Source organism: Paramormyrops kingsleyae, chromosome 8 (assembly GCF_048594095.1).
Source record: "Paramormyrops kingsleyae isolate MSU_618 chromosome 8, PKINGS_0.4, whole genome shotgun sequence".
Classification (NCBI taxonomy): domain Eukaryota; kingdom Metazoa; phylum Chordata; class Actinopteri; order Osteoglossiformes; family Mormyridae; genus Paramormyrops; species Paramormyrops kingsleyae.
This window is the reverse complement of record NC_132804.1, coordinates 18,703,063-18,728,740: the sequence shown is the minus strand read 5'-3', so window position 1 is coordinate 18,728,740 and position 25,678 is coordinate 18,703,063. Positions and strand designations below refer to the sequence as shown.

The window sequence follows — 25,678 nt, the reverse complement described above, 5'->3', positions numbered from 1 at the left end:
ACCTTCTGTTGTCACCAGTGGTTATGACTTAAACCTATAAATGGGACTTTTTGTTTATCCATATATATACATCAATAAGTGATCCTGGAGCCTATCCCAGAATGCACAGGAGACACATACTCATAGGCTGTGGGCAGTGTTGAAACACCAGTCTACCTAACTTCAAGTTTTTAGACTGCTGGAGGAAACCTGCATGTTCACAAGGAGAACATGAAAACTCCTCACACGCTGAGCCCTGGAGGTTTGAGAGTATAATACTGCCACCTGAAATAAACATCACCACTAAAGAAATTAGGAACAAAGGAAAGGCCGTGAGAAGTCATTGTTTATTAACTAACAATCGTGCAGATTCCAGAATGGCAGGCCGTAGTCTAAATGTTGCAAAATATCAGCATCCTTGTTGGGGTCTTTCTGGGTGATCGTCAAACACAAAGGAGGGTTTCCTGTTGACGTTAATTTATGTATGGTCAGGAAAGATGGAGCTCCTATGCGGATATGGTTAGATGTATTGTGCGACCTGGAGCTGTTATTAATTAAACATGCAACACATTTATATATGCATCGAGTATGTTTTCAAAATGAATGTAATCATACAGAAACCAATGTCCACTGACAAAGTTTTTATTTGAGGCTTTAAACTGGTTACAGGCTTTCGGGAGGTGTGGCTTACAGGCTTTCGGGAGGTGTGGCTTACAGGCTTTCGGGAGGTGTGGCTTACAGGCTTTCGGGAGGTGTGGCTTACAGGGTTTGCGGTACCAGATGGTGTCGCCTGTCCCTCCTTTCCCTGCATTCTGTGTAAATCACTGCTGTGTTTTGTTTGAACTCCCCCCAAGTAAACTGGTCCATGCCGGACCCCAGGTGGAGTGCCGTGCATATCCCCACCTCATTTTTAATGTTGCTTTACTTCACGGGCATTTCATATATCTGAAGCAGTTGTCCAAAAGAATTCTGCATGGTTCACAGCTGGATGCCCAGGAAACAACGGCCGCCCTGGGAATAGGATTCTAACAGATACAGTCATACTGAAATAATGCATTCTGCTTTGGTTTCTGTGGCTATATTTTAGTGATGAGGACCAGGTATGATTTGTGGCTGTTTAGACCACACTGGCTACAAACTATGTCAAAGAGCCCCTTTTCCACTGAGGACTGCATAAATCACGGAGTGGTGAGCGGCAGGACAGGCTCAATTAGTCAGCTGCATTGATCTCTCACTCAAGGCATGATTGTAGAAGCTCCCCTTATTGGGCACCCAACCATAGATTTTCCTTATTTTTATTGGGTCAAGGAACAGGTGTTTCTGGGGGGGGGGGAGAGTCGGGATGATGGTCGAGCCCATGGCAATGTGCAGGAGCTGTAGTGCCTCACGGGATCGGCCGTGTCGCCAAGCCTGCAGGCCAGAGCACCTCGCTGGGTGCCCTGTCAGGCACTCTTACTGCCCGAGCCTGTTACCCTCTTACTGTGGTCAGTTTGGTGTCTGTTCTTTGGCCGGCATTTACGCGAGCATTCTTTGTCAAAAAACGTTTGAAAATTGAATTGAAAATTAACCTTGAACATAGTGCTCCAGTGGTTTATTTTTAACTCTTTTATTACTTTAATGAGCTGAAAACAAAATTTTTGGGATAATAAATAAAATAAATGCGGTCCACTGAAATATAAAATTCTTATAAATGTTTTAAATACTTGAAATTTCCCTCACAGTAGCGCTCTATATCTATGTCAGTTCCCCCCAAGTCTCCTTTCTGCTGTCACGTGTGGCCCCCAGCAGTTTTCTCAATGGCCTGTTTTTGGACTCCCCCATCTGCCACCAACATAGCATCCGCATCAAAACACAGCGGACATTGTTGTCCCAAATGCCGCGTTTCATGCAGCAGGGACGTCATCTTCTCGCACAAGCGGACCACTATTATGTGCTCCGGCCTTCCTGCAGTTTCGGCTGCACGGTACTGGTGATTTTTCCTTTTTGCCAAGATAAGCAGAAGATAATAAGGAGAGAATCAGCAAACACAAGCCTGGACATGAACAAACTGATTATTGTCACATCTTCAGCTCCGCCTGTTGGCTTCATGGCAGCATCCACGGAGCTGCAGCGCTTTCGGACTCCCATCTTTAATGGCCCCTCCCTCTGCGGCACTTCGCTGTGGTTTCGGAAAACTGTAAGCTGCGGTGGCCCAAATTTGAATTTCATGTTTGAGGAATAGATCGCCAAACATGGAAAGTAAACAGTTCTAATTTAGTGCCGGGTAGGAACACACTCTGCACTCAGAAGATCCCGACGGCACCGGCTAATTTAGGATTTGGAGCTAATCGGGTTTGGAGAAGCGAACCTCATCAAGGACTTTGCCGATTTAAAGCCCCTTCTCTGCTATGTGACTGCAATCCAAAGGACTGTATAGCATATTCTGATTCTGCCATTTTGTTTAGCGGAAATATGAGTTATGAAATACACAGTCAATATACTGTAGTTGGATTATTTACAGCAGGGGTGTCCAATCTTATCCGCAAAGGGCCGGTGTGTATGCAGATTTTTGGGATAACCTGTAGGTCAGCTGTTCAAACCCAGGTGTGAGGACTCTTCAGCCAATCAGTCCTCTAATTAGTAATCTAATTAGGGAGTTGCAGTGAAAACCCGCCAACACACCAGCCCTTTGCGGAAAAGATTAGCCACCCCTGGCTTAAATGGTCACAAATCATCTGCAGACCGATTTTCTTGGACATTTCAACACACCGGCCCTTTGCGGATAAGATTGGACACCCCTGATTTACAGTGACTCAGTTTTATGAGTCCATTTTGCAGTAAAAGCAATACAAATTCTTGTTGCCTTGCGTTTTCCAATCTTGTTTCAGTAAATCCAACAGTTGTTTCATTTTACTAAAAAGAGAATTGTTTACAAGCTGTGAAGAGGAAAATTGAGCATTGTACATAATTGTAGATAGATTTTCCTGGGGAGATGCAATTTCGGCTTTCGGTATAAAAATGATGAAAGCTGAACTTAATTTTTGGTTCAGAATGAGGTAGATTTAAGCTAATATACAACTGAATTGACAAAACACACAAAAATTCCATAAAAATAAGAATGTAGAGAATATGGTCTTGCTTGTTAGATGGGGCCATTTTATACTAATTAATGTATTGGAGATTCTCCATTCTGGTTTTGATTGTTGTAATGGTATTAAAGTCCTTTTATTTGGTAGAGGCAGTGCGAGTTCATTACACCGTTCACCAGTGGCACCTGGAAAGCGCCATCGCCCAGTTTTACCTCATTTTGGGCAGGACCTGCTCTCCAGTCCACCTTGTGTTGGGTGTGTAGTCGGCTCCCCCTCAGAAGATGGCGCCTCAATGGACCCCCCCCCGTGTCACCAACTGGGTTGACCAACCCTGTCTGACTTGCCCACTATGACCTACTGTGGGTTAAACATTAATTCCACAAAGTGCTAAGACCTGTCTTTTCCTCACACTGCGACGTGAATGTACAGGACTGTGACACTATTGCGCCTAATTCCTGTGTTTACTTGGTCTTACTTGGAAACATGAGTGGAAACTGGTCACTCTCTGTGAGCATGAGTCATTTTATACTTCAGACACTGGGTTAAACCTGCTTAAGCAGTTTTTTCTCAGGGCCAGCGGTAGTAACAAATCAATCTGCTGCATCTCTTCTAGGCTGGATTCATTCCTGTTGTTCGTTGGTGCCAACTTACAGCTTTGCCACAAGGGTAGGACACAGGCACTAGATAGGTGTTTATTGCAAAAAAAAACAATAATACAGCACCAGTTGGGTCCATGTCCCCTTTAAATTTAAATTTAAACTCCGATGAGTGAAAAGCGATCAAAACCCCCAAAACTCAGACGTGCCAAAGGAGCCACTGACGTTCAAACCGCTGTGACCACAACACACCTCATAAGGCGGCGCTTCCCTTAAACTCACCCGGCTGACCCTGTTTAAACCATAATAAGGCAATTAGACTATATAGGGCCAGCTGGGTTTCATTATGTGCGGAATCTGTAGCAGGAGGCTAGTGAACGATCACCATGGTAATGCGAGAGATCACCCAAATACAGAGCGGTGACCTCGCTCAGCCCCTTGCTCACTCTAAATTTGTTGTTTTTATTTATGTATTTGTTTTGCTGTATCGGGCCCTCGGACTGCACCTCATACAATACCTGCACCTTAACACTGATTCATTCTTTCAGTTTCTTTTTGTGTGGGTTGAAATTTTTAAACACTGTCAGACTTAACCGAGAAAACTGGTATTGTTGGTCATCTCCCATTTGATCGTTTTTTTTTGTTCCTGTATTTAAAATAAATAATTACATTTTTATAAATGCGTCCTGCTATTGTCATGTGGTGGGTGTGGCGGCCAGTTACATTTGTAATTAATTCTCACTGATATATTAACATTGCTTGGATACTTCAGAGGTGAGTGAAGTCTTCCTCATCTCTGTGAATGTGGTCGGCTTAATGTCAAACCTGTGAGTGAGGGGTCACATTACTCGAATACGGAAAGGTTGTCACGTTATGCTACGTGCTATGCACGTTAGTACATATCGGCACATTTTGCAGATGGGGCTGAACTTTGACCTACTCTGCTCTGTGCATTAAACAGCTAGAAACCACTCAGACAGTTTTGGCAAATATGAGGATTTTTTGAGCGACTGGAACTGAACTTTCCAGTTTTTTTAGCCCAAGTTGTATTTGAGTGAAAAGGAAAAGGCTAATATGGGCTAATCCATTTATGCATTTATATGTCTTGATTACATATACTTCAAAAAAGAATTACGTGAAAACAGTTAACTGAGTTGGTTAACCTAGATAGGCTGAGCTCAGTACTTTTTAAACGTGGTCACAGGAATGGATCTGGTGTTTTTTGCCTGTCCTCGTCTCTGTGAGTACCCAAAGGGGGCTTCATGTTTTCCAGATTGTCTCATGGTTTGCAGCACTTGTGTAGTTTAATTATGACATTTGTGTTCCACATTACATGATTTCAGATTGTTTCCAAGATTTAAAAAACAAATATTCGTAGGGAAGCTGTAACATATCAAAATGTACAAGAGCTCTACTTTATTCTAGCTTTAACTTAGGAGAGCTGTTTCTCTTGTAGCTGTACACAACAGAAGGCAAACTGAACAGGTCCAACAGATATCCAAATAACCCTACAGATAGTAAGCTTTCTTTCTGTGGGATGCAGATTGTGGCTCAAGTGGGTTAGTCCTCTGTACCTGTGACTGGAAGGTTGCTGGTTTAAGTCTCGTGCTTGGTAGAAGAGTGGCATCACTGCTGGTCCCTTGAGCAAGGTCCTTAACCTTTGGGGCAATGGATAAATGACTGATTCTGCACTGAAATCTCAATCTCCACTCTCACCTACATATGTGTATGTGTCTTAAAAGGGAAGCAAGATAGGATATGCAAAACTAAGGAATTCCAATATGTCTATATTTGTTCAATTGTATTATAATGCAAGTTTCCTTTTATTGTATGCACAGAACCTGTATGGTCCAGCATATGCAGCCTTTTCTTCTTGAGAAACGTATGCATTTTTGTTTCCCTTCTGGCACGACATTCCCAAGAATGAAGGTGTCTCTATGGGTTAATTCAAAATTATTTTGGGTGTATTGAATAAAGCCTTTTGCCTAGCAGCCCGTCTGTTCTTCATTCTGGATTATACTTGGCAGATCTAGCCCATTCCAGTTTCTGCATTTAATTTTAGCACGCTTAACCACATTTTAAGGGTATTGTAATCACTTTGAAGCGCAAATATAATATGCATAGCATTGCTGTTGCCTTAAATTTGACATATTTTACATATTAGAGCGAATTATGATTTATAGTATGAGGGTTCCAACAGTGTGGTTCAAAGGTGCCCTGAACAGTCATGTATCTACTTTTCTTGAGAAACTGGCCACCCACAGTGGGACTGTGAGGTCCTTGATTTTGTCCAAGTTTGGTTTCCACTTGCCACTTCAGTGAAGGTGTCAGGGTTGAGGGGGAGAGTTCAGAAGTGGTTGGAGATAAAGATGGGGGGGTGTTGGATAGTGGAAGAGGGAAGGCTCCTTGATCAAAGGTGCAGCTGTTCCTTGCGTGTGAGATAAAACTTGTAGGGGATTTGAAGGGAGAGGTTTGATGCACTGGGCATTAGGGCGAAGCGGGTATACTGCAGCTCTTCCTCCAGCTGGATGCTTGAAGCCCTCATATCTGATGGGCTGTGCGCCATCCTCTGTGAAAGAACTTGAGGAAGTTCCTGTGAGGGCCTTGTGGACAATGGAGAACAATGTTGAAGAGTCTAGCCAGCTGAGTGATAGCATCAATTGAGAGTGGAAAGTCCATAAAAAGCTGAGAAATTCTCTGTGATGGAGTCATTGATGTCAATAGGTATTATAAAGATGTATGGCTATTTCAAAATATGGTATTTTAAGATATTTTTGTTCATAAGCAATTAACATTCTTCAGTTCGGTTTGGATTTGCCACCTGATTTCTAGAGTCATTAATGTTGTGCACTGCCTAAGCAGTTTGAAAAGGGATAGATGGATGGGGGAGGGGGGCACTTGAAGCATGGCTCTATTACTTTATCCAGCTGCATATCTTTTACAGCAGGGAAATTCAGCACAGCAGTTACTTTGCTGCTTCTGAGTCCATGTTGCTGAACATTATGCTAATTGCTAACAAGTCCTAATTTTTGTTTGTCTGACACTTGTATTAAGAGGGATCTGCGTTATTAATTTACTTTACTGATAGTTAATGTAGACGCTTTACCATAGCTTATTGCATTAGCCCTGGGGTCTCCAGTTCCAGTCCTGAAGAGTTGCTGTCCGGCAGGTTTTCTATCCTACCTGGTTTCTGATGAGCCGCACCTGTTCCTGGTATTTACCTGAGAGCAGGTGTGGCTCATCAGAAGCCAGGTAGGATAGAAAACCTGCCGGACAGCAGCTCCCCAGGACCGGAGTTGGAGACCCCTGCATTAGCCCCTCCTATTTCACTGAATTTCAAGGTTAGAAACCAGGAGTGACAGATGCAGCCTGCCGCTCTTGAAAACGGGTCTCAGAACCCAGTATGGCATCTGCCAAGCCCAGCTCCTTTTCTCCCCACAGTGATGGAGGCCACGACGGTGAGCACCTCAGCTGCCGGCTCGGAGGAGTCAGACAGAAACGTGCCACGGATATGTGGCGTCTGTGGGGACAAGGCCACCGGCTTCCACTTCAACGCGATGACCTGCGAGGGCTGCAAGGGCTTCTTCAGGTGAGCTAAGGCGTCTGCAGCAGAGGCAGGTCAGACCTGTGCCTCCTTAATATTTGGAAACGGTGTGCAGTGGATGTACAAAGTCTGATTAAAGTCTTACTGTCCCCTTACCGAAGTTTGCAGGTGTTTGTGATGTAAAACCAGAAAGCAAGATGAGAAATGTCAGGCATTTTTATATCTCTAGTGAGACCTTGCAAACAACAAAATACATGACAAATATTACTAGATCATTTCTAGGACAAATAATTGAATTTAAAACATCCTGGTAGCATATGTGACCCCCCCCCCCCCCCCCCCCAGCTAACGTGGAAGCACCTTTTGAATGTATAACAGTAGTAATTTTTTCTGAATGTTTCTATCAACTTTGCACACCTTGACTTCTCAATTTCATCCCACTCTTCCTTGAAAAAAGAATTGTGCAGGCTTCTTCAGATTATCAGGGGATCTCCAGTTCACAGCGTCTTTAAGTCATTCCACAGGTCTTCTCCGGGATTGAGGTTTGGGCTCTGACTGAACAAATCCATGCTTTTGATCTTCCTTTGCTGAAGCCATTCCTTGGTTGACTTGGATGCATGCTTTGGGTCATTATCTTGTCAGAAGGTGAAATTTCTCTTCATCTTCAGCTTTTTGACAGAGGCCAGAAATATCTTGACATTTGGAGCTAGACATTATCCCACTCGTCTTCACTAGAGCCCCTTTCCCAGCTGAAGAGAAGGAGCCCCAAAGCATGATGGTACCACCACCATACTTCACAGTAGGTATGGTGTTCTTTGGATGATGAGATGTGTTGTCTTTGTGCCAAACGTATCTCTTAGAGATACGGTTAGAAAATTCAGCCACACTCTTTGCTCTTGAATTTAATGTAAAATAAAGTTGTCCTCCGAAGAGGGGGGGTGGTGGTGGGCAATTAAAAAAAAAAAAAGAAAGAAAGAAAATTCAGCCTTGTGTCTCATTTTCCCAAATGGTTTGGTGTGATTGATTATATTTTTGCAAGATTTATACAGCACTGGATGTTTTTCCACCCTACCCCACAGGACAGACATATACAGAGTATTGGAGATTATTAGTACCTGAGAGAAGTTCCTTCAGCTCCCTTAATGTTGGTGAGGGCTTCTTGGTAGCCTCCCAGATAAGTTTTCTGCATGTCTCATCATCATTTGTGGAAGGTTGTTCTTATCTTGGCAATGCCCGGTGGCGCCACAGTTTCCACACTTATTGATGATAGTTCTCACAGCGTTCCACACTCACATCCAGTGCCTTTCATAAGTGTTGTATATTCCTCTCTTGATTGGTAGACTTTGACTATAATACCCCATAGATGTTTTGTCAGGTCATTGGAGACTACGGTCCTCCCATTTGGATGCAATCATGAAAATACAGGACAGACATCACATGGTTTGATTGTTACTTCTGAATACTGCTACAGCCCCTCTGATTTACAGGCTCTCTGATTTACAAAGATGGAAAAATGTCTTGATTTAAAGTCACAAAACCTGCAATTTCAAAAAGGATATGTAGGCTTTTCATATGCAGTGTTGCCACAAAATGAGATATTTTGGATTCCATGTCATGGCCATGACTTCTTTTTATAGTCGCATACACATCAACCATAACTTTAAAACCAGCTCGGATCAGGTTGGGGAGTATGTGCTGATGCAGCACGTTACCGGACCCACCACACGGTGGAACTCCTCAGGATCTCTGCTGGCGACCTCCCCAGGCAGACACACAGTTCAGTCCCACCCTCCGGAAATGAACCATCCACCTGCCGCAGCCAGGCATTACGTGGGCGTCCCCTCGGCCTGGTCCGGCCGTTTGGGTCCTCGGCAATGAGGATCTTGCGAGTCGGATCACTCTCAGGGAATCGCTCCACATGGCCGTAGTGCCGTAACTGACACTCCCTCACAATGCAGGTAATGTGCCTCATTTTGGACTCCTCTAGCAACTGCTCATTCGACACAATCAAACCAGTGGTATCCAAGGGTTCTCCAAAGAGACACAGTACCGAAGGAGTCCAGTCTTCGTCTCAGTTCAATGGATAGCGTCCATGTCACAGCCATACAGCAAAACAGGGAGCAACAGGACTCTGAAGACTTGGACCTTTTGTTGCTTGCAAAGATATTGGGAGCACCACATACCCCTTTCCAGCGACCTCATCCCACCATGCTCTTCCAATCCGTCTGCTGACATCATAGGAAGAGTCACAAGAGACATGAATGTCGCTGCCGAGGTAAGTGAATCTCTCGATGAGGTCGTCATTCTCCCTGCAGGCAGGCATACTACCCATGGCTGTGCCTAAGAAGTTATCAAAGGCCTGGATCTTGGTTTTTATCCAAGATACTCACAATCCCAGACACTCAGACTCCTCAATCAGTCTCTCGAGAGCCCCGATCAGAGCCTGCATTGACTCTGCAAAGATTATGGCATTGTTGGTGAAGTCAAGATCAGTAAGTCTTTCTTCACCAACAGATGCTCCACAACCGCTGGAGCTCACACCCATGCCCAACACCCAGTCTATGCAAGCATTGAACAGAGCAGGAGCAAGAACACACCCCTGGCAAACCCCAGAATCAACCTCCTCTCTGCACAGCACTCGCAGTACCAGTGTACAGGCCGGCCATGATGTCCAGCAACTTTGGGGAGATCCCGTGAAGTGTCAGGATGTCCCACAGGGCAACTCGATCAACTGTGTCAAACGCTTTACGAATATTGGCAAAGATTGCAAAGAACCTCTGCCAATATTCACACTTGCACTCGATGAGAACCCTCAGTGCCAGGATATGGTCGATGGTAGACGTCTTAGGTGAAACCAGACTGCTCCGGTCGCTGGTAGGCGAACAAGTGATCATTAATCCTATTAAGGGTGACCCTAGCAAGGACCTTACCTGGCACTGAGAGCAGTGTTATCCCCCTGTAGTTGCTGCAATCCAGGCAACCACCCTTCCCTTTCCAGATAGGGACTACAAGTCCCATTTTCCAGTCAGATGACGCTTCCAGCAAAGATGGAAGCAAAGATCGCCCATAATGCTAGGAGGACAGCCTTACCACCAGCCTGAAGACGTTTATTCTGGATACCATAGATCCCTGCGGCCTTCCCTACCCCCAGCTGATTCACCACCCATGCAATCTGAGGAAGACTGGGTGGTTCACAGCTGATTGGAGGATCAGCCTCAAGAACCTTGGACCCAGAGATGCTCTATATTTCTATTCTAATGCTCATTTGCCCATTGTAGGCATTTCCAGCGGGGGACAGGAGTCAGCATAAGTACTGACTGGTCTGAGGCTACACAGCTCCATACGCTGAAGCACCATTAACTTTTTCAGTACTTTGTGCTGCAGTATCTGTCCAGTGGGATCAGACCAGACAGGCTAGCCTTCGCTCCAGTGAGCCTCAGGCACCCATGACTCCATTGCTGGTTCACCAGTTGTCAAAATTGGTCAGATTCTTACTCTTACGTTTTTCCTGCTTCCAACACATCAAATTCAAGAGCTGACTGTTCACTTGGCTAATATATTATGGTACCCTTGAAACCACCTGTCCGTGGTTTTAATGTTATGTGTTATGTGTAGAATTGAATTTGTGTCAATTCTAAAATAGGTTTTAGAGTAAACTTTTACTTTAGCTCACTGCTGACTTTCCTCTGTAATAGCCTGTGTCACACTTCTCTTCTGTCCCTTTCTTCTCTGGTGACAGGTTAACTGGGAGGAGGGTGGGCATGTTGGGGCATGTGTGAAGTGGCTTTAGGGTTTGGTCCTGATAACAGAGCGGAAGATGCTGTCGATGGCCATGCCGTCAGCCGGCGTCTGCTTCCTGTTCACGTCCCTCCCGTCTGGCTGTCTCTGCCCACCGCAGGCGCAGCATGAAACGCAAGGCGAACTTCACATGTCCCTTCAGCGGCAGCTGCAAAATCACCAAAGACAACCGGCGGCACTGCCAGGCCTGCCGGCTGAAGCGCTGCGTGGACATTGGCATGATGAAGGAATGTGAGTGACACGGCCTGGCGCCACGGGTACATGAGTGCCGGGCACATTACTGGGCAGCCATACTTTTAAAAAGTGACTGAAACAGAAGGATGTGGCGCAGTGCGGCTCTGCCTGCGATCGGAGGATTTCCAGTTCAAATCCTGTGGCTGGCAGAATGATGTCATTGTTGGGCCCTTGAGCAAAGTCGTTATCCTCGTTTGGCCCAGAGAGTGGCTGACCAGGTCTGCTCTATGATTCTTATTTTACGTCACTTTGGACAAAAGCGTTTGCTAAATAAATAAACAAACATACCTCTTAAATGGATAAAGACAGAAAAGATTAGAGAAGCACTAAATACTTATATGATGAATGAATAATAACCTTAACTAATTATATTGCAACTAATAATTATAACTAATAATACTATAGATGTGTAATATACTATAATATATACTAAACAATATAAAGTACAATAAAAATATCACTATTATACAGAAATGTGAAAATGTTAAAAGAACAGCTAAAAACTATGATAGAAATGCAAAAATTTGAGCATTTGTAAATGTCTTATTGGAATTTTGAGTAGTGCCATCCATCCAATTTCGATACCCGCTTGTCTTATGCAGGGTTGTGGGGGTCCAGAGCTTTTCGAAGAAGCTTTGGGCACAAGGGAGGGAATTTTTAGAAATGCTCTTAAAAAAACTTTTAAAATGAACACCTAGTAAATATCAGTGATTTTGCAAGTACATTATCGGTTTATACTTATTCTATTGAGTGATTATTTTTGTATACTGTCTATGTTTCTCACTTTACTAGCACGATGTTTGGGCCCTTCCCCGTTCACCGTGTCAGTGTTTGACTCACGTTCATTCCAGCCAGCCCTGGCTTTTGCCTGCTGATGCATTCAGTGGCTTCAGGTTGCTGGCCCCCGGCTTTGTCTGCGCCCACCATTAACAGCCATCCCCTCTCTGAATATGTGAGAAGAGTGAGGAAAACTCCACTGGCCAAGTTTCTCAGACAACAGCGATGCAAAGTGGAGAACGTTCTTCAAAGGGCTGTGAACTGTGGCAGTTTGCTGGGGTCCTCACTACACCTCCAGTCTGTATTTGGCAGGTGTTTGTGTCTTTGCTGTATGAGAAACCATCTGCAGTTCCGGCATTAAAAGTGTCCTCAACCTCCTGTGATTTTCAAAGGGGATTCCATTCCCTCTGTGATGGAAATCCTTCACATTTACCTGATCCTATTAACTTTATATCTGTCTGTCTGTCTGTCTGTCATTGCATACACAGTGGAAAATTAACATAGTCCTTTTTCTTTTTCTAAAGATCTGAGTGTGCACATTATTAGGATTTCAATCTACACTGGAAGTTAAAATGTATTGTTGGAAAGTAAAATGTATGCATTTCCAGTGTAGCAAAACATTTAGCACAAGTGCTCTGAGGAGGGTGTTTTCTCTGCTGCCCAACCGGACGACGTCCCTGAAGCAGATGTGGTCCTTTGCATATAGCTGTCCTGCTAATCCAAGCCAGTGTGACCATTTCCTCTGTTCTCCCCTAGTCATCCTCACGGATGAGGAGGTACAGAGGAAGAAGGACCTGATTCAGAAGAGAAAGGCAGAGGAGGCGGAGAGGGAAGCCCAGAAGCCACGGCTAACGGAGGACCAGAGCAAGGTCATCGCAACACTGGTGGAGGCTCACCACAAGACCTACGACGACTCCTACTCAGACTTCTCCCGTTTCCGGGTTAGTGTTGTGGCTGCATAAGGAATGAACGTGTGTATAGGCCAGGTACAACAAAGCATGATTTTACTATTGTCTTATAGGCATGTATGAACATACACTGTATGTTGTATTAGGGTGACCAGATAATCTGTGTTTGGCTAAATAGTTTCCTGGTTTGTTTACTTGATTGAAAGACTCATCCAGCTGTTTCACATTACCATGAGTGACTCATGCATGATTATAGGAGACTAACTAATCAGCATACAGCAAGAACTCAATGCTTAAGTGAAATCCGGGTACTTTTGTTTGAAATGATAGTTTGCTAATCCAGTCCTAGCTCAAAGTGTCTTCCCTGACATGGATTATCTGGTGACTCTAGCACATGTATAGAATTGTGAGCGAACAGTGGTGCATTGGTTAGCATCGTTGACTCACACCTCTGGGACTAGGATTCAAGTCTCTGTCGTGGCTCCATGTGGGTAAAGTTTGCATGTTCTTCCCATTTTATCTTGAGGTTTCCTCTGGTTTCTCCCCATAGGCCAAAAAATGCTGGAGTGAATTGGAGTCAAAATTGCCCGTAGGTGTGCATGTGTGAGTGAATGGTGTATGAATGTGCCCTTTGATGGTTTGGCACCCCATGAATTCTCAGTACATGGGACACTAAATTGTTTAATGTTTCAAGAGGAAAAAATTCTCAGAAATGATGACAGCATATGCCAAATATGGAGAAACTGCATGGGCTATGAGGAGATGTGGTGGGAAGATCAGGGACAGACTAGTAAATTACCCCAGGATTTAATCAGCATTTCTATGGCGATAAAAACCAGTCAGTTGCTCAGGAACCACTCCAAGGCCAGTGCACAAACAGGGTATCCTGGCGTTAGGAGCCAATGGGAAGAAATAATATGGTCTGATGAGTTGTCTTTGACACTTTGTCCTGCACCCAGACAGGTTTAGAATTGGAGAAAGTCAATGGATGCTGCCAACATACAACATACAGCATCCATTATCTGCTCCACCGACTATACGGACAAAAGTATTGGGACACCTGGCCTTTACACCTACAGGAACTTTTTATGACATCTCATTCTAAATACATAGGCATCAATATGGTCCCTCAATTGCAGCTATAACAGCTGCCACTTTACTGGGACGGCTTTCTAGAAGATTTTGGAGTGAGTCTGTGGGAATTTTTGCCCATTCATCCAAAAGAGCATTTGCGAGGTCAGGCACTGACATGGACATGAAGGCCTGGCTTGCAATCTCCATTCTAGTTCATCCCAAAGGTCTTCGGTGGGGATGAGGTCAGGGCTGTGTGTGGGCCAGTCGAGTTCTTCCACACCAAACTTACCCATCTAAGTCTTTATGGACTTTGCTTTATGCATTGGTTCACAGTCATGCTGGAACAGAAAAGGACCTTCCCCAAACTATATAATTTTGGATAAAATTGTCCAAAATGTCTTGGTTTGCTAAAGCATTAAGAGTTTCCTTTACTGGAACTAAGGAGCTTAGCCCAACCCCTGGAAAAAAACCAAAGCATTATCCCTTCTCCACCGAACTTTACAGTTGGCACAGTGCAGTCAGACAGGTAACGTTGTCTTGGCACCCGCCAAATCGACTCACCCGTCAGACTGCCAGACAGAGAAGCATGAATTGTCACTCCACAGAACATGTTTCCACTGCTCCAGAGTCCAGTGGCAACGTGCTTTACACCACTCCATACAATGCTCAGCATGGCACTTGGTGTTGTCAGGCTTGCATGCAGCTGCTTGCCCATAGAAGCCAATTCCTTGAAGCCCTCAGCTCACAGTTTTTGTGTTGGAGTTAATGCCAGAGGAAGTTTGGAACTCTGCAGTTATTGAGTCACCCGAGCGTTGGCGACTTTTACACACTATGCGCCTCAGCACTCGGTGACCCGCTCTGTTACTTTACGTGTTCTGCCACTTCATGGTTGAATTTCTGTTGCTCCTCAACACTTCCACTTTGCGATACCACTTACAGTTGACCATGGAATATTTAACAGGGAAGAAATTTCACAAACTGACATATTGCAAAGGTGGTATCCTATGACAGCACCACGCTTTAATTCACTGGCTTTTCAAGAAGGACTGAAGCCGCCCTGAAGACGTAGCGTAGCCCTTCCACTTATTCGGTCCTTGATATTAATATATCGTTAAGTAGTTTCCTCTTACTTTGTCCAACCCTGTATTCATGTTTGTGTTTGTCTGTATATCTAGATGCAGATATTTATTATGTTTCTACGTAGTTAATAAGCCCATTAGATACAGCTGTATACAGATTGTGCTGCGTGTAATTAATTTTATTAATCAATCTTTAAAATAACTTCTTGCATTTTTTTCACTTTGTGTATGTGTTACATGTGTCTAAGTCATGTGATGAAGCACTTACCAGTTGTATCCTCGAGACGGCACCACAGTGAAGTTTGTCTCCATTCTGTTTTCCGACATGGCACGACAGCCCCCGGTGCGCCAGGGCCCCGTGACGCGCAGCGCCAGCCGCGCCGCCTCCCTCCAGTCGTTGTCCGACACCTCCTCTGACTCTGTCAATCATTCTCCAGGTGAGACTCCAGGCCTGGGTCTTGGAGACCACAAGGTTAACATCATGCTCTTGCAGAAGTACTGGATAAACAGAGTAACTAATTTCTGCCCCGTGCTGGAAGATGTACCATTAAACACTACATCTTCTAAGCATGACATTTGGTCATCCTGGTGCAAGACACCCTGACTATAAGCAAATGAGCCACAAAGTCATTTGGGTCTCTCTGATCGTGAGACACGGAAATGGCACTGAAAGTGTTCTCCGTTGTTCCTTATACAGTGACATTTTGTGAAAAAAAGTGCTGAATATTTCAGATGTGTCTGCTAGTCTTGCGCAAATCTCCTATTTTTAGTATGTAGATAACTGATTATGCAGCAGAAATAGTTACTTAAGTTAATTGCTTTTTGAGAAAACTAGTTGCATAACTGGTTGTCCTTACTTTTGCTTCCTGAAAATGTATTTTTATGTGTTTCTTATTTTTTTACACTGGATCGAGGCCCTCTATAAGTACGCCTGTAATTCATAAGGGTGTATAGTCAATTTACAGTGTGTTAGAAAAGGGGAGAGACTTTGAGTTATGGCTCACAATGACAGAATTCTCCATTTAATTCTCATTTTGTATGTGGTTTGGTTCACCTGCCTATAATATCTGGAGGATGGGAGTAAAGTTTTCCTTTTCCAGTGACCTGTGTCTTTTGGGTCTGTATGGCACCCAAAAGAGTTTGATGTTTTCTTACACCATACACTAATATGCAAAAAGTTTCTGAAGGTGAGAATTTAAAAGGACAAATTAATGCACTTGACCTTGCCAAAGGATCATCGAATGAAAACCTATATTGGGAAATATTGGGGTATGTTTGTTTTTGGACATGCTCCCTTGTTCACCTGACACAAATTTCCACTGGCTCATCCACTAAATTGTGGATTTGTCGGCCCTATTGTTCGCAATGCAGTGCACGACTGCAAACAGATAAATTCTTTGTCAAAGATGTCAGTCAACTAAGAGTTGACTGCTGATAAGCACTTTGGTCTAGTGGTAATTAGCAAGCATTCGAAAATGTTAGCGTACAAAGAGTGAATTAATTTAGCATCTCTATCAACTGCGCACAGAAACAATCAATAAACTTCAATTTTACAGATCATACAGCAGTACATGGCCAGTCAGATGCACATAGACAGTAGCTTACATACTGCTTTAAAAGGCTTAAAGTTGTCTATATAATAATTATTAGCTGTAATTATGCATAAGTAAGGTTGATTGCTATTATCATGAAGCATTGATCTGCAAGAATCTACAGCAATTTGGGCGGTTTTTTTTTTCCCGCCCTTTTTGCCATGGCGACTTCAGTCAGTCATTCGTCTCTCCCTTCAGTGTTCTCAAATATGTATAGACAGGCACACTTGAATCCTTAAACGCACTTTGGCCGTTTTATAAAGTTGGCAACATTCGCCATGCTTATTATACCCGAACACTTAAAGAGCTCTAATGTGCTGTTGAAATATCTTCGCACTTGCCATATTTAAACGAAACGGGGGAAAAATCGATCTCTCGTCTCGGACATGGTGGACCGGGTGCACCCAGGCGTCAGCTGAAAGGGTTCCCTCCCCCTGTCCCAGAGTCCACGGACATGAAGCCAATGAACTTCACCAGCATGATGATGATGTACCAGGACCATAACAGCAGCCCTGAGTCCAACGAAGAAGGCGCCGGAGGTCTCTCCATGCTGCCGCACCTGGCTGACCTGGTCAGCTACAGCATCCAGAAGGTCATCGGTTTTGCCAAGATGATTCCAGGCTTCAGGTGTGAATCAGACCCTGGGCTTTGTGTTAGACTGTGTTGGCATGTCCACATTGTTATGCACCTTCAGCTGGAGTCAAGCATATCAACGGGTGGCACGGTGGCTCATTGCTCAGCACTGTAGTCTCACACCTGTAGGGTCAGGGTTCAGTTTCCACCAACAGCTCAATGTGTGGAGATGTTCTCCTTGTGATTGCATGGATTTCTTCCAGGTTCTCCAGCTCCCCCCTACAGTCCAGAAACATGTAGTTGAGTGTAATGGTGTCTCTAAAAAGGGTGTGGGAGTGACCCTGCAATGGACCGACATTCCTTAGAAGATGTTCCTGTACCGTTTTTCCTGGGAAAGGCCCCAGACTCACCACTATCCTCTACTGGAATAACTGTTATGGAAGACAGATGGATGATACAATATATTGATAGAATATGATACGTGAGACTAGGTCATTATGCATGTGTGCTGCTGTCCTTCAGTACGCCGGTTATTGATATCAGTGAGCCAGCCAGTCGGCTGCTCTCCATTGTCTGTGTGACAGTGGGAAACCATGAGCCCTCTCTACCGTTTGTTCTCATACCGCCGACGGATCGCTAGGAAAACAATAGTGTCTCTGATGTAAACACCTCTGGCTGGTATTAAACAAAGTCTAAGAGGTTATTTATCAATGATCCGAAGCTGCTTTTTGTAGTTGAAACATCATGTACGAAGGTAGCTGTACTTCATGCCTCCATAGCTGCCTGTAATAACTTGTCTTAAATTTAGTTTTTGAAGTTGTGTGGTGTGTCACTGTTTGGTCAGAAGAACCCTTTCATGGTTGTAAACTATGGTATCTTCACCCTCACAATGTACAGGGAGCTGACAGCAGAGGACCAAATCGCACTGCTGAAGTCCAGTGTGATCGAGGTCATCATGTTGCGCTCAAACCAGTCCTTCAACCTGGAGGACATGTCCTGGAGCTGTGGCAGTCCTGACTACAAGTACTGCATCAATGACGTCACTAAGGGTGAGAATCACAACGCAGAAACCTTTGGTATCCCTCATACTTACGACCCCCTTGATCAACTGCTTCATGGTTAGGTTCCTCTTTGTAAGATGCTTCTATTAACCTCCTTCATGGTTAAGTTCCTTTTATTAAGGTTCCTCATGGAATAACCTGCCTTATAATTGGGTTTCTCACATTTGGCTTGCAAACGTTCCATTTATTGATCTCATACTTAGTATCCTCTGGTTAACTTAAATTCCCTGTCTTAAATTCCTGTTATTCCAGCATGCTTAAGTACCTTTGATTCCCTCATGTTTAAGTTCTTAAAAATTCTTTAAAATTCCCTCCCTTGTGGCCTTAAACTCCACTTATTAACCTGTTCTGCATCAGTTTCTCATGTTAAGTTCCTCTGACTGAATTCTCTCATGTTGAGGACTCTAACATTAAACTCCCTTAACCCTCTGGGGGGGGTCTAGGGGTAGGGGACACACTTTCACTGACTGGGGCATGATCACACATTTCTTTCAATATCGTAAATTTAATTAATGGTAAATAAATTATTTCTTATATATTTGTTTTGGCATTACACTCATCTTAATTTTAATGTACATATGTCCGATTTATGTTAAGTTTGCAATCTGACATCAAAGTATAGACATTGCAAAATGCAGTTTGGAACACTTGCAGAAACATTATAAAAGTACATAATAAGCAACGGTGTCAGTTTGTTTTGATCCCAGATATCTGATAACCAAAGTCTTTGGTACCTGAAGATGACTAAATGGTGTAGTCGCAACATTCAGCAGATAAATAAAAAAGAAAAACCTAACTCATATTTAGGAGCTCTTATGTGTATGCATGAGCCATTCACACCTGGCCACATCCCCCCCCCGCTGCTTTTATGGCGCTGATGGGGATGTATCTGGATTGCGTTTCACTGTTGCATTATTCATCAAATTATACCATGTGAATGCGATTTGAATACGCAGTAATGCGGCTATTTAGAATGCAAATAGCGATCTTCGGGCGAGAGCGGTACTGCACACCCCCGATGCAGGTAAAACAAAGAAAGGTGACATGGTTTACTTTTTTGCTGATTTAACCTAATTTTAAAAACTTTAATACTTCCGACGATGGACGTTTTGAAAAGAAGACAGATTATGGATTTAGTCAGCGTTTTTTCCATGATTCTACATGAAGATTTAAGCGAGTTATAAACTGAAATAGACATGAAAAATACGCTGCATTGCCAACGATGCGTTTGTTGCCAGAGGGTTAAGCGGCTGCATTCCTCAGGCTGCTTTGTTCTAACATCACTTTGATTCTTTTTGCCTCAGCTGGTCACACGCTGGAGCTGCTGGAACCTCTGGTCAAATTTCAGGTGGGACTGAAGAAACTGAACCTCCACGAGGAGGAGCACGTGCTGCTCATGGCGATCTGCCTCTTGTCTCCTGGTACGAACTTGGATCTGGGACACTACCATTTTCTAAACAGACAGGGAAGCTCTTTGTTTAGCTACTTTTTCTTCCCCTCGCTCGCAGACCGCCCGGGTGTCCAGGACCACGCCCGTGTGGAGACACTGCAGGACCGCCTCTCGGAGGTCTTGCAGGCCTACATCCGCATCAATCACCCCGGCGGGCAGCTGCTGTACGCCAAGATGATCCAGAAGCTGGCGGACCTGCGGAGCCTGAACGAGGAGCACTCCAAGCAGTACCGCTCGCTGTCCTTCCAGCCCGAGCACAGCATGCAGCTCACGCCACTCGTGCTGGAAGTGTTCGGCAGCGAGGCCTCCTAAGGTCACCCGGGTCACGTGATCGCGAATCGGTTGGGCTGCTGCTTGCGGTGTCGGGGGTGGGAGTAGGAGGCGACAGTAGGAATGGCTGCAGGGGATTGGGGGATAGTTTTATAAATAAAGGGAGATATAGAGTATTTATATTTAAGAAGAAGTTTCTATTCAAAGAAATGAGTAATCAGTCGTATTATCAGATAATGTATGTCCGTGTGGCTTTTGCAGCGCATTCTGCAGCTCCGCTAGCACGCATGCCGCAAACACGCTGTCATGAAGACGCTCACAGATACTGCTGCCTCTAGTGAAAGCTGCCTTCTGATTCACATGAGGACAAAGACATACTGTAACTATGACCACTTCGAAGCTAGCACATCAGGGTCTGATGGAGGGCGTGCTTTAGATTGGTGTCCCTGCTTTACGTTACATGTCATGGTTGCTATTTGGTGAATCCCACTGTAGTGTTTACACGTTGCTCAGATACTTTCCGGCACAGCCATGCAGCTGAAAAGTCTGTTGGAGCTCCATACTCTCCAAGCTTCTGCTGCTCTCCTGAGTTTACTCCTTGTTTGTTATATACCCTCAGATACTGCTTTTACTGGTTTTATACTGGTTTTTGATTCAAATGCCTTATCACACATTTCTACCTGCCTTACCACTGTACAACACAAATTGGAAGATGGATAAAATATTTTAAAGGGAGCTTGCAAGTAAGGATTTTCTCTGTTAATAGTTCTTTATACAGTTGTAATAATGCATTAGATGCCTTATGCTTAGTCTTAAGTAGCTAGTCATGATTAGCGTGTGTGATATTCAACCTATAGACCAAATGTAATTTCACTGATGGATTTTGTTACTATTTATCCACTAAAAAGTTTCATTCTTGTTAGCGTGCGCTCACACAATTTTTTTTAGCTGTCTTATTCAATGGATTGCAGAACTAAGCCAGTAATTTCATCCCGAAGCCCCTACAGATTGATGTCTACACATGGTGATTATGTGAGGATATAGCCAGGGATTATTGCATCAGTGTGCAGTTCACGCTAATGCTGGGGCATTACTTTGTTTTTAAAATTCAGTTTTTTGTATCAAATCATTCGTCGATTAATTAAACAGTAACATATTTTATTCATTTACATCACAAATGTTTATAGCAGTTTGATTACACGACCTTGCCTCCATCAGACTCTGAACTGGACGTAAAATTAGCGCTGGATTTTAAGGTGCAGGTCTTCCTTTGCGTTCTTTGCTGATGTTGTGCCCTCTTGTGGTTGCATTATGTAAATAGCTCTTCGTTTGTTCTTTGCTGTATACAGGGCTAAATAGTTTATACTAAGATAATTAAATATTCTCAATATATATGCAAATATAGCTACTTTAGATAATTTCTTTTACAAATAATTGAGCTTTAGTTTATTTATTCTTTACTTGGCTTGTGAATTTCCAATACTATCATTGATGCAGGACAGTATTTTTAAATGCCATTTTTATATTTTTTCTTACTTTGAGTTTAGCAAATGAGAATGATTTAAAATGCTAAACACGATGCTGCTTACTAATAAAGCCATAAATCATGCATTAAAAAAATAAAGAAAAAAGCATGATCAAACCGCATAACCGAATGCCAATCAAAAATCCAACCGAATGTTTTCAATGTAGGAATCATAGCCCTGGAGTTGAAGCTAGCTAGCTTGATGCTCATGCTAATGCCAAGGAACATCAAACTATAGACTACAGCATCTTTTAAGAAGGGCAGTTAGGACAGAAGCCTGAAGCTGCTGCTCTCAGTAGTGACTCTGACACCTAACAGACTCTTGTCTTCCCTGACAAGTAACAGAAGTAACTCAAACTAAAGGATGTATGGAAACAGGGAACAACAGACACCACGAATGAGCAGTCAGGGGAACTCTTCTCATAAATTGTGATTTGTGCAGGAGTGTCGGAGTATGTATGTAGTGCTGAGCAGTGTAGATTTCAGGGGTATTTTGGCGATGATCAGGTCAGAGGATGAATGATCGTCCCCGTAGACCTGGCATGAGTACGGTGGGTTAAATATAGGACTAGCTTGAGTTAAATATGTTTGTTGGTCAGTTCTGCCTTCTGTAGGAAAGTATTTTTTATTGTTGATTTTATGATCTGATTTTGATGGCTTCTGCATAGGGCTCCTTTACCATAAGTGCCAACGGAGCAGTTAGAATTTTTCAAGAACTGGCCTCCTGGTCTTGCGTACCAGGCAGTTATGGTATAGAACTGGACAGGTCATCCCTCGTTTGCCGCATGTTGGGATACGATGACAGAGGGGAGGTTGTGGTCAGCTGAGAGAGCCGCTTTTCCCCCTGACCCAGGGCACCGAGAACTTTGAGGTGAATGACATTCTAATTAATGTCTGCCTTTTGATGATCAAGAAGTGATGATCTGGACTGTTTAAATGGTTATTTCTAAATGCATGTATTTGCAGCTGTCGTGGTGGATTCTGGAGGGTGCGGCATCACGGCATGATCTGATTTCTGTGAACTTTCAGCTTTTTCGTTTGTATTTCGTTTCTTAGCTTTCCTTTTATTCTTGAGCTCTGTAATAGGTTTGAGTAGATAGCTGCACGTTCTCTCCTAGTGCACGACAGGGTATGTGGAACCAAATTAAACTACCTCTCCACTCACTACATATTTTTTTTACAGGATTTTTTCTCATTGTAGTCTTATTTGTATTTATTACTATCCAGTTTTTGGACAATTACCTCAGTACATCTCATCAGCTAGTTAGTCCCATAGCGTCCACTTTGCCTGTTTGACCGCTGGCAAAGGCTCGTTTCGTACAGTTTTCTTCGCCTCACCTATATCCGCAGAACAAGGCGATCCTCACCGGTTCCCTGTTCCTTCTTGCTGACAGTGTTGGTTATCACCACAGCTCACGTTATGCTACGCGTTTGGTTATACGTGTGATTACAGATCTGCACATGTAAAGAAAAGAAAAAAAAATAGTTGATCCTCCTTGCTACATGTATTAAAAATAAAGATTTTCTTTCTGACAGAGTCAAACGCTTTCAGTCTGAGTATAAGCTACATTCAAAAGGTGTCTTTTAATTGTTATGTGTGACTTATCGGAGCAGTCTGCTGGTTTTTGTGGCCTCATTGTCTCACTCTTGTAACGGTCATATGGTTGAAACTGTACTGTGTAAGGGCTTGAGGAGCGAGATGGCGTATATGAGCCTGGACAACCCTGCCCTCAACAACTTGCATGACGGAGTATCTGGTGAAAGCAAAGATGAGAATGAAATATGCTGCTACTACTGCTGCTGTCCGATGAGCGCCCGTGTCGCGGTGCCCATCGTCGTCTCGTGTGGGCATCGTTATTATGGCAGCACACGGTCTGTCTTCTTTCCGAATGTTGACGAGGTGTGGTGGGGGTGTACGTGTCCCACCACCCAGCGGGCCGGGCCTTCTGCACACCAAACAGAATCTGCTCGTTTTCCAAACTGTCGTTCTGCCGTTCGCTCCAGTGTGACTTTTTCTCGTACACTGTGACCCTTATACCGTTACTCCATTAGTAGTGCGAGACAGGCCCAGATTGCTGCTGAGGAACATTTTAGGACAGATCAGGAATGATACGAGAGACAGGTAATTAGTTTTATAGGCAAAAAATGTATTAAACTATAGCTGCTCACAAAAGCTGTTTCGGAGCTGCATGAAGTCGATGTATTATGTGCAGTGAAAGAAATGTACATAACCTGAACTTAAATATCTAGTAGATGCATGTCCACAATAGATATGTAAAATAACCTGGATGTTGTCTTTGCTCAATAATCCATAAATAGGACTTAAAAATTCTTTAGTAAGTATACATGGATACATCTCTGTGCCTATAACTGTATGCCTTATAACCAAGAGAATCTAGCCAGCTGGTTACCCATAGCAACATAAGTAATTCATTCACAGGCTTTTTACTATCGGCCTTTGAAGTCAGTGGGACAGGTTATTTGAGTCCCTCTTCAGTGTGTGTGCAGCAGACCATTGTAACACTTATATGTACAAATGTATATGTAACAAATGCGAGCAAGATTTGCGAAATCAAAGATGCAAATGCCTTAAGTCAAAGTGAATCTTTCACCGTCTGGTCTGGAGGTGCAGTGTACTGCTCTGCATGGGCACACAGTACCTCCTGATCTACATTTTGCCTCCTCAGCAAATAAAGTGTTTTTTTTTTTTTTTTTCTTGTCCAGTGTGTGTGTCCCAGACGACGTTGTCCACGGCGTTGCGGGGTGAACAGTCCTTTTCATGAGGCTGAACGCCTCCCACGCGGAAGCATTTAGTGATAAATTACTCATATGAGCAAGTTCTGTGGACCCTGCAGTTTGTTTGTTTGGGCTTTAGTCGTATGGCGTTATGAAGCCGGCCTCCTTATTGCTCTTATTACATCTCATGTTCTGTTAGCAGTGCTGCAGTTTCCACTGTCCTTTGTGTTATTACAGTCTCTCTTTTTTAATGTTAGTTCATCATGTAATGTGTATATATATATATATATATATATATATATATATATATAAATCACGTATGTTTCGAAAATCAAATAAAGTACTGATTATGGTGCTGCAGATGTTGTTTGGCTGTTTTTGTTTATGTTTGTTTGTTTGTTTGTTTGTTTTTGTTTGTTGGGCTTCTCAGCATACAGAGATAACCGCTTTATATGTTGGTTTGTGACTCACAACAGAACATGCTGTCTTGTATCTTGGATCATGAGGATGAAGGACACAGCTGAGAAGGTTTTCAATTAATTCCAGCTGATTGTATTGTTATATGAAAAGTTTTGAATTCCGTCCCATTGTTCATCCCCTTATATAAAAAAGTTCCACCTGTCCCTGCTATTGTACATTTCCTTTCATCGGTATACGCATTTGATGGATGTGAAAAAAAACACATCAGTCATGTTAGGTTCATGCCAAAAATTCTGTTGATTTGGGTACAGGTCGCTCTGGAATAATAATGATGATGATGAAGTTCGGATGTTTTCTCTTTGTTGTGCAGATTTCCTTTTGCAGTCCAAAGATATCCAGTTAGGCTAGTGGTGTCTCTCAGTTCGTCATCTAATTGTGTGTGTGCCCCAAGATGGGCTGGCATCCTGTCTACGGTGTAGACCAGCCTTCTACCCTTTGCTACCTGGGATAGGCTCTAGGCCTCTTGGAGACAACGATAAACAGTTATGAGGTTTGATGGATTTTTATTGCTATTTGCTAAGCTACCACAGGAGGGCGATACATTTTTGCAAAGTTTTGATTGCGTTAAAAATGTTTTTGGAGTATCTTGTGATATTGTGTGTTGCTGTGTATGTCTCATGCTTACAGCATGTACCAGGAGTTCCTGAGTATTTGAATTTTTCCTGCTGTGTCCCAGTTTCTGAATCTGCAGGTTGTGTGAGATCACAAACATGTATGGTGCATGCATGACGTATTTTACGCAGAAGCTGAATGCTTGGACTGAATGCTTCCCCTGAACTCAATTCTGAATAGAAACGCCTTTGACAGCATATGTTGTCTTTTGGGCTGACCTTTGCCGACTACGTTCACTGGGCTGTGGCAGATGTCTGCCATTTCCCCTTGGCATATTTGACCAAGCCACCTGAAGTTGCCATTTCTGAGTAGCATTCAACGT

The 25,678-nt window shown here is 43.5% G+C and overlaps 1 protein-coding gene across 4 annotated transcripts in view; it reads left to right on the top strand.

Moving 5' to 3' along the window:
- The window catches only part of LOC111851692 (vitamin D3 receptor A-like), a 30,657-nt gene extending 6,033 nt beyond the window's left edge, over positions 1-24,624 (top strand). Inside the window, exons 1-9 of one of the 4 annotated variants that reach the window (XM_023826830.2) lie at positions 7,725-7,832; positions 7,923-7,990; positions 11,086-11,216; positions 12,753-12,937; positions 15,395-15,494; positions 17,093-17,276; positions 18,120-18,271; positions 19,588-19,704; positions 19,792-24,624. In XM_023826830.2, the coding sequence (XP_023682598.1) occupies positions 11,093-11,216; positions 12,753-12,937; positions 15,395-15,494; positions 17,093-17,276; positions 18,120-18,271; positions 19,588-19,704; positions 19,792-20,045 (1,116 nt within the window). In that variant the 5' untranslated portion in view covers positions 7,725-7,832; positions 7,923-7,990; positions 11,086-11,092 and the 3' untranslated portion in view covers positions 20,046-24,624. Of the gene's footprint in view, positions 1-7,084; positions 7,233-7,724; positions 7,833-7,855; positions 7,991-11,085; positions 11,217-12,752; positions 12,938-15,394; positions 15,495-17,092; positions 17,277-18,119; positions 18,272-19,587; positions 19,705-19,791 lie in introns of those variants that run through there. The other 3 variants (XM_023826828.2, XM_023826829.2, XM_023826831.2) reach the window with 3 other exon arrangements.
- The last annotated feature ends 1,054 nt before the right edge of the window (positions 24,625-25,678 follow it).